This window comes from Fulmarus glacialis, unplaced genomic scaffold (genome assembly GCF_000690835.1).
Source record: "Fulmarus glacialis isolate BGI_N327 unplaced genomic scaffold, ASM69083v1 scaffold10084, whole genome shotgun sequence".
NCBI lineage: Eukaryota > Metazoa > Chordata > Aves > Procellariiformes > Procellariidae > Fulmarus > Fulmarus glacialis.
The window spans coordinates 19,069-28,529 of NW_009209958.1; the positions used below are offsets into that span (position 1 = coordinate 19,069).

General features: G+C 36.3%; 1 protein-coding gene across 2 annotated transcripts in view; it reads left to right on the plus strand.

Moving 5' to 3' along the window:
• LOC104076222 (phosphatidylinositol-binding clathrin assembly protein-like) overlaps positions 1-9,449 on the plus strand; it is a 20,847-nt gene extending 11,398 nt beyond the window's left edge. Inside the window, exons 10-20 of one of the 2 annotated variants that reach the window (XM_009577015.1) lie at positions 1,636-1,772; positions 2,094-2,197; positions 3,085-3,231; positions 3,689-3,748; positions 3,848-3,958; positions 4,840-4,956; positions 5,073-5,103; positions 5,602-5,722; positions 7,751-7,807; positions 8,145-8,252; positions 8,815-9,449. In XM_009577015.1, coding sequence (XP_009575310.1) covers positions 1,636-1,772; positions 2,094-2,197; positions 3,085-3,231; positions 3,689-3,748; positions 3,848-3,958; positions 4,840-4,956; positions 5,073-5,103; positions 5,602-5,722; positions 7,751-7,807; positions 8,145-8,252; positions 8,815-8,829 — 1,008 coding nt within the window. In that variant the 3' untranslated portion in view covers positions 8,830-9,449. The remainder of the gene's footprint in view (positions 1-1,635; positions 1,773-2,093; positions 2,198-3,084; positions 3,232-3,688; positions 3,749-3,847; positions 3,959-4,839; positions 4,957-5,072; positions 5,104-5,601; positions 5,723-7,750; positions 7,808-8,144; positions 8,253-8,814) is intronic. The other variant, XM_009577016.1, reaches the window with a different exon arrangement.
• The last annotated feature ends 12 nt before the right edge of the window (positions 9,450-9,461 follow it).

Sequence of the window (9,461 nt, forward strand, 5' to 3'; positions counted from 1 at the left end):
GGCCAGCTGGGCTGGCGGTTCTGATTACGTTCCCTCCCATCTTGTGTACCTAGCTCAGTCAGTAGGCATGGGAGCTGTCCTTGGACTAGGAGGGCACTTAGCAACAACTGAAAACATCAGTGTGTTATCAACATTCTCCTCATACTAAATCCAAAACACAGCGCTAGGAAGAAATTTAACCCTATCCTAGCTGAGACCAGGACACCATGTTTAACTGCTCTTATTTATAATTCTATAATTTAGTTTGAAAAACTGTTTGAAATCATAGTATTTAGGTATAATATATGGACTTTGAATAATAACACATTTGAAAGAAAATCAGTATGTTCTCTCTTGGTTCCTTAAGGCGTTTTCCTTTGCTCATTGGTACTTGTTGAGTAGTCCTCTTAGTAACATCCCTCTCTTAAGGCCTGAATCCTGGTCCTTCAGGTCCTTTTAACCCGTTTGTAACACTGTTTTCTGAGAATATACACAGTATAAAATCTCGAACAAGCCAAGATGCTTCTCGTGCTGAAAGCTAAATCTGTAGTTCTGTCATGTCCCAGGCACACGCAAGTGGGGCAGTTGGGAGTTTTTCTTGTGTTGCTTTAACATCTCTAGACACACCTAAACGATGAAGCAACTCTGCGCATGTCATCTGGAGGCCTCATTATGAGAGCCTTAAAACTATTTGGAATGTGAAAGTAAACTTTGACGGTAATGCAGAGTTGAGTTTCATCTCTGGAGTTGTAGAGGTCTGTTGAAGATTCTCCAGTTTCCTGACCTGGTGTAAGGCATATTTTTCAAATCAATGTGAAGCAGGATACTGGACTACAATCTTGGTGTGCCTTGCTGCCTGCTGCTAAACTGCTTCACTTGAATCTCAGCAAGTGTTGTGATGTTGTTTGGTTTTTTTGGTTGGGTTTTTTTTGTGGTTTGTCTTCAAGAATTGCATCAGATGTCTCCCCTTTTCACTGTCCCACTTCTACTATAATAGGACTTGTAGCTGCTGTAACCGAATAATTAAATCAGTTTATATAAATTTTCATTTGGGGTGCGGGGAAGCTTGCAAGCTCACTCAACATTTTAGTTGACGAATGTAAGCAATGTAGAACATACACCTGTGCTTTGAGTTGTGCTGTATAAATGCAGTGGGCATATCTAGAGGTAACGAGGGATGTAAACCTAAAATTAATAATGTAAACTAGATTTTTATTTTGCTAGTTTAAGAGCAACACCACATGGAGATTATTAAGATGCACGTTGTCAGTCTGACTTCAAAACTGAACTATGAAGAGATCCTAACAGTAGAGAGAACTCTTCCTGAGCAAAGGTCCATTGACTGGTTTCTCTGAGTGACTATGAAGGGAACCTAGAATGTGTAGCTTGACTAGAAATGTTTTACTTTAGGCAGTTACAGATCATTTTAAAAAATAATTATTTAAAACCTCAAGTCCCAACTTGATTTTTAAAGACTTTGTTAAAACAAATAGTCTTATCTCCAGTTTCAGTCATCTTTCTGTTTTCAGGACTTTACAGAAGAATAATTGTTATTTATTAAGACCATAATTAATTTCTTCTTGGAAAAGGTCTTCAGGACTGAAGGGTTAATAAATTCATGAAACTAAAATGCAAACTGTATATCTCATCTTTCAGGAGCAGCGATTAAGAGAGATTTCTGTAGTATCAAATTCCACTTCCACATCAGCATCCCCAAGCACCTTATCAGGAAAAAGTGTGAATACCACTGTAGCTGTTGACCTGTTTGCAGTACCAGCACCCACAACAAATAGGTGAGAGATACTTACTTTGCTTTCTGAAGCAAGCAGAAATTACTGCATTGGCCTGTAGCTCCACTATCAACTGCAAAGCACTGATCCTAGTTACTTCTCAAGTACTTTTCAAGACTAACCTATTGCTGATGCTCTCCTGGTGCGTTCACGGGAATTTTGGTATCGGTCAGTAAGAGGTACTTAATTGCTAGTTTTGTACCGCTATTATAGATGGGCTACTAGTGAACAAGAGAAAGTGAGATTGGTATGAGTGTTCGTATAACACAAGAATACAATGCCTATTACATATCTTCATGTTTCTCTCTCTCTCTCCTTATTCAGCATGCCCAACCTTTCTAGTGATCTTTTTGATCTTCAGCCTGCGTTTGTTCCAACTGTGCAGAGTACTCCAGCTATATCAACATCAGCAAGCAGTGCTTGGGGAGGTGAGCTGATACGATGATTTGACTGTCTAAGTGATAGGTGAATTCTTAGAATACAAAAATAAAATACAGATTCATACTTAATTGAATCTCCATCTTAAACCTTAATTACTTTGCATCCAAACATTTCTGTCCTTGACAGAATGTAAAATAAATAATCTGAAAGCTCTGGCAAACTGTTATAGAAAAGTTACTTCTTTTTAACACATACCAATAGTGCAGTAGGTGGAATGAAGGAGCTATTCAGTAAAGGGGACAGGTAGAAGAAATGTAACTAAAAATCAAAGTTTAAAAATGCTGGGAAGTATAAACTAAGCAGATGTAACTGAAAAGATGCTGGACTAGTACTTCCATTCCATTAAGTGATATTTAATACACTTTTCATTTAAAAGGTGTTCGTGACTTCAGAGTTCTTACAACAAAGCTGTTGTTCCCAGTTTCTTGGGTACAGCATGCTCTGTACTCTCACCCAACCCTCCAAAGAATAATTAGGATAGATGTCAAAGAAATGTCTTAAATGCTGAAATAAGGCAATGTTAACACTATTGTAACTGTTGGTATTTTAATAGGTGGAATTGATACTCTTATGTGCTATTTCAAAGGTAGATTCTTGAAGCCAAAAATGTAGTATCTAACTTTTTTGATTGATAAATGTTCTATCATTCTCCCCCTCGCACCCAATGGCAATACTAGAATTATTTTCCTTAAATAAAGAGAGCTGATAGGATTTTTATCTGAAACTAAGAATTTGTATCTTTAATGGGCTGATCACTAGGTAGAATATTTACAGTTTGACTTTGTCTGGAGATCTCGTATGCAATCATTTCAGTCTGTCTTTCTTTTCCATTATTTGTACTCTGTATTCTTTCCTTCACTTCTGCATCTGAAAGGTCCTTTCTCGTCCTCAAATGGTTGTGTTGGTTCTCCACCTCATCTGGACATCTTTGACATGAAGCCAGTTGAAGAAGTTGTAAAATCTGCCACCCCTTTCATCATTTCTACTTTTTCCTCCAAACAAACGGTGGAACTGTTTAGTGGTAAAAAAACAAACAAACAAAACCCATGTAATTTCTTTGCAACTGGAGGTGATAATGCTAATAAACTGGGCTGTGTAATCTTGTGGTTTGGACTGATCTTCACTTTTTAATAAAAGTGAAAATGGTGCATTAATTCCAGATGTAGTAAATGATATGTTTCCTTAAAGTTTTATTTCTACAGTTGAAACAACTCATTATTTTGTTCAGCTTGCCCAACCTAGACATCCTAAGACTTGCAATGTTGCTGGAATTTTTGCTGATTTCTTTCAAACTGCAACCTCCTTTCTCTTTTGTGATGGGGAATGCAGGAGTTACTTGAGCTTTTCAAATTTGTTAAATAAAAAAATCCTTTTTTATTACTAAAAACTCTTAATTTTTAACTGCAGATTTAATTTTTGGGTCCTCTCTTCCTTTTTCTCTTTTAAACTGATCTTATTTCTTCTCTCTTTTTATGAAGATGACTTTAGTGGTCATAAACCTACATATGCTTCTGTGTATCATCCTCTGACTGTTGATGGTAATTTGATTTTTTTTTTTTTTTAAAAACTTTCTGGTTTCACTGTAATGAGTGGTATTACTGGGTGTATTTGATTACTCTAAACTTTTTTTTTTTCAGGTTTTCCTCTTCATTCAGCTCCTCCAAGTACCACCTCTTCAACAATTAATGTGGACTTTGATGCTGTTTTTGGAGGAAAGTCTACAGCGCCAGAGTACAGGACTACAAGTGGTAAAAACTAGCTTATGACTAATTTACACCCTACAGGCAACAGTTGCTTAACAATTTAGCATAATTGCTATTGCAGTTCAAAATTTAATAACTTAATACATTTGCAAGGTGATTATAGGGCTGATAAGATAACAATCAATCAGTTCAATTGTAGTTATTTACTTTCAAATTAGCTTTGACTAATTATTATTACTGTGTAATAACGGTTTCCTCTCTTTTGGGGGGAATGAACTTTGAACGTGGCCCGCTGGATATCTCTTAACGGGTAAGCTTGTGTTAATCTGTTTTCAGTGCTTATGACTTCAGTGTTTTCTGCTGATACATGATAATGAGTTCCCTCTAACTTTATTGAGAGGCATTGTACTTACAAATATACAAAACCAGTTGTGTGTATGTGTTGCTTGAAGAATAGCTGAGTTGGTGCTATTTTGCTATATATATATACAAAGTCCTTATGAACATACAGCAAAGGAACTCTTTTGTGTACATTCAGGATACTAGCAGTATCATGAAATTACTGCTATATTGTGTAACAAGAACACTTTGAAACTATCTTTAACACCCTTCTTTCTTCTTAAGTTTTAGGTGAGATTCATCTTAATTTAAAAATATCATCAGTTACTGCTGAAGTAAAATTAAAGATTTTACTAGATTAGTAGCTACAACATAGTATTCCATAAAAAAATAAGCGGCTAAACTGTGCTTCTGTCTAAGCCTTAAACACTTCCAGCATGTTAAATCTCCACATATAAATACTCAAACTACTCAGTGTTCTATAAAGAAAATACCTCCCTGGCTTATAGGTGTCTTTTATTAAATGTGATGTAACTGTTTTGTTAACAGTTGCTTTCATGTTCTTTGTTTAGCTTTTAACTTTCTAGATGATGTATTGCAACCCACAGTACCACCACAAAGTCAGAGAGCCACTTTAGCCAACCAGCAAAGCGGAAAAATTTTGGCAAATGACCTCGATTCTTCACTTGCTAATCTAGTGGGAAGTAAGTGTGAAGCTTTTAAATTTAACTTTCCCATTTGTTACTGAAAACAAACCAAGCTTTTTTCCCAAAAAAATTAAAAATACGTTGCAATTTTGTCTGTTTCTCTTTCTCCCCAGATCTTGGCTTTGGAGGAACTCCATCCAAAAAGTAAGTGCATGTATGTAGTTATAATATTCTCACATGACTATTTTGTAGTCTCTGGCACAGTTTATCAGCACTAATGTGGCAGGAGTCTCAACTCTTGAAAGTAATCTGCTACCAAGTACATCATTGAAACAGTGAGTTTGTGGTCAGCCACCGTGATGCGGTCAGCCTTAACTTTTGAAGTAATTCTCTTTAGTTAGTTTTGCAATTGAAGTATTTTTATGAAGCACCATAAAAGATCTTGCAGTTACATAAAAATCCAGTTAATCATTATGCTGTACAGTGTAGTAATGATAGTTCACTTTTAACACAAAACAGAACCTGCAGACTTCATACTTACTGGAACAGAGATATATAAGAAGTTACTGAAATCCTGAGTGTTTCTTCCACCCATAGATTTCAGCTGTGTACATATATTAAGGCATGTCTTGGTTTTCCATTATGTTGTCATTGCTTTAGCTGTTGACTCTCTGTGAAACTAATACCACAGTTTCATTTTAGATCGGATATGCAGTGGACCCAGCCTACAGAGAAAAAACTTACTGGTGGAACAAACTGGCAAGCAAAAACAAGCACATCGACCACATGGAACCCTACTCCCTTACCCACTATTCCACATATGGTAATTTCTGTACTATTGACATCATGTTTCATTGCAGCAAATGCTACGTACCTGCTTGAATTAACTTAAAAAGAATAGCAAAGGTTGTTTGGGACAAGACTGGGGGCAAGGGAGGAATGCTTGTAGTGTCACTTCTCAAACTGAATGAGGTAGAGATTTTAGTATGCTTTATTTCCCCTCACTGTAAACCTTGTCCATTAAAGACTTAAATAATCAGCCTTTCACTTGAGACATATCTCAGTTCATAAGTTCTTTTTGAATCGAAACAAATGACCCCAAACCGGAAAATTTCTGATGTGCCTGTTCGAGGTGCTCCCACCACACCCCCCATGCACACACATGTGCACCTTTAAGAATCCTAAGAATGTGTTTCAAGGGTAAAACTACTGTTCTTTCCAGTTTTTGCTCCTTTTTCAGTTTTATCACATGAAATGCTGCTGCAACCCCTGCAAGGCACTTTAATTATCAGGTCAAGCAGCACTTTGGACTTTTGATAATGCTCAACAGCAACTTCATATTTTTAACACAGTATAAAATACTAAGTGGAAGTTTTATAGTTATTTAAATGAAGAATTTTCATTTCTTGGAGGGATGTTTGTAGGCAACTGACTTTTCCTATGCTTTTAAAAGAGATTTTTCAAGTATCTTCTATTCATATATATTCATACAAATACAAATGACTTCTGAAATATAGCTGCCTTGGAGGAAAGTAAATGTTCATCTCGGTTATATGTACAACTAGGGTAGTTGCCGTGTGTGCTGTGAATTTTGGACCTCTGTCTGACTTTATTTTCCAGTAAGAATAACTTTGACTGTTATGCCTGTTTTCCTCATCTTACGCGAGTATGCTCATTCAAAATTATCAAAGTTGAATAGAATATTAAATCCAGTATTGGACTCAAAAATGGAACTCAGAAATTGGGACGGGAGGATGCCTTAGCTGTATAACACTTTCATGTGAGACTTCTGAGACCATAAAATCTTTTTATCCCCTCTTGGTGCGTGCTCTAGAACATGTTGTGTTAGAGTGCTGATACATTCTTATTTTTGAAAGACAGAGGGCACCTTAGCACACATTGATCACTGTGGATTTGGGTTGTGTGTTTTTATTCCGTGTGTTCATGGTCTAAGCATTTGAGTGCTTTATGCCAGGTATCTGCTCATTCATTTGCTTGGGCTTCCAACAATTAACAATGCAAAGAACTAGCTCAGTTATGAGCATCTTTAAGATCAGTGCTCCAGTATTGGAAAGGTCTAACTGTCCTGGCTTGGTCTGTGGCATTCAGAGTACTAACCCTCCAATTCATTTATAGTCTGTATACTCTTTCATAGTGAAGTATTTTAACTAGCACTCCATTTTTAATACAATTAGCACTACTTAACAATGCATGGCAATATGAAGTGCATGCATCACTGTGCCTATGAACATAACTTGATATAAGTTACTCCCAGCTTAAGATGCTCTTCATTTTTCTTTTTTCATATTGTGATATGTTGCAGACATCAGAAATCAGTATTTCTATTTGTTTCTTACGCTGAATGGTCACTGGCTTCCTTGGGTTTTTTCTATGCCCTTCTCACGCAAATGTTTCTGCAAGCAATATACTCAAATCTGGCTAGATTTCGTAAAATTTCTGTTTTTGCTGTGAGTATTACTAGTGATAGCTTTCTAGGCAGGGAGCCTATCCAGGCATGGTTACTGATGTTACTGTCCTTGCACTTTTTTTCCTCCCGCTTTAATTGTTTTAATAAATGAGTTGAGCATAGTTACAGACGGTTATGGTACTGGACTTGAAGCCATCCCTTGGTTAGAATTTCCAGTTCGAATACCTCTTAAATAATTTTCTGTCCTTACTCCTTTTGCTGTGCCAGAATGGAGTACACTATCCTGGATATGTAAGTCAATTTCTTGTAAATACGTTGGTTATTTTAAGTATTGAAAAATATGTATTTTTTGCAGTTTTTTATATATATATTACTAGTATGCCTGAGCTTATCTAAAATATGTTAAAATTTTCTTGATTGAAGGTACCTGCTCCTATCACATACCCATTGACCACACCTCAAGTGCCTGTATATGGAATGGTAAGAAATGTGATTGTCTTGTACTCCCGAAAAACCTAGTTGTCTCCTCCAATGGGTTTCATGGCAGGCATTATTACGCTCAAATCATCCTGCAACTTATATGTATTGTTTCATAAGGTCAATAGTGTGTGAAATCTGATAGCTTTTACACACTGTGCTTTGGAAGAGATTACTCTAAATTTTATACAGCAAGTTTTTTAAAAGCTTTGCCTTTACTAGTGTGTGTGTGTCTCTATATGCTTATTTTCTACTATACTTAAAATGTGAAAAGATGTATCTTCTAGAATTAGTTTGAATTTTATATACCTGTTTTGTGGGGGTTTTGTTTTTCTAACAGGTACCTCCTCAGATTGGAGCTGCTCCTTTGATGGCACCCCAGTCAATGATGTATACGCAGCCTGGTCTAAGGCCAACAAATCCTTTTGCACCTGTTTCTGAAACTCAGGTGAACTGTTTTCTTTAATCTTGAGATCACATTGAAACTTTAATCTTGGTAAAAGCAACCAATGTTTCATGAAGGGCTGCTAATGTATTTCTGCATTTGAAAGTGAGGGGTTCCTCAGTCAAGGGCAACAGCTTTTGCTGACGAGGAAGCAAATTCAGATGGTGAGAAAATGTAAATGGAAGGAAGCAAGGAAGAAAGTAAAAATCAGATTTAGTGGCTAACTTCTTACTGTGCCAATATTAAGAAAATGGGAGTGGTGAAGATACGTACTGGATACTTGGTTTAGTCATAGTGACTAAGAGCAGTGGTGAAAGCTTTCTGAAGGATCAGGTGGTGGGGAAGTGAAGAAGACATGGACAAGAGATCATTCAAGTTGAAGAAACTGTGTACTCCTGTCATCCAAATACGTTGGTCTTAATGTTCTTTGGAGATTTTTTTAAAGTGCCAAAATGTATAGTCTTAACTTGCAAGTAACAAAGCAGTTGAATAGGTTCATAATTCTAAAACACTGAAAAACCATGTGCTATGTAAGTGGCATTAACATGTAATCTCTACTTCACAGATACAGTTTATGTAGAGCCGCCAAAGCAGCAAGATGTGAGAACAACCAAATACTGGTAAAAAGAGAAAAGACTGAATTTCAATCTTTCCATGATGTATTCCTGAACAGGGCAACTGTTTCTTCCCTGTATAATACAATATTATTTTGAATTGCAGTGCTTTAGAGATTCTTGTTTATAACAGTCACTGCAGGGTGAAGTCATGTTTGTTCACTGATTTTTTTTTTTGTTTCCTGATTTTTTTTTTTTTTTTTTTAAACTGCTCAGCAGAAAACTGTGTTTTATTGAGGCTGACTCAGAAGGTGCAAGCTGGATTATCATCTTCAAAGCTGAGAAGAGGGGTTACATGATTGCTCTACAACCTTATTCATCAGTGGAGTATCTTAGGAAGTTAACTGAGGATGTCAAAGCTATTTATTTTCTCCATAAATTCTGTGGCTGTTGTAACCAAGACACAACACAAATGAAGTTGAGCAATAAAATTTTTATGTGCTCTAATAAATACTCTGATACAGCAATGCTTGCATTATCATAAGGCCAATATTGTGTGAAATCAGACAGCTTTTTCACATTAGAATAGCTTATAGTAATTTGCAAACTTTATAATGTGAGTTTGAAATGCTGTGAATCAACAAGATATATACATATT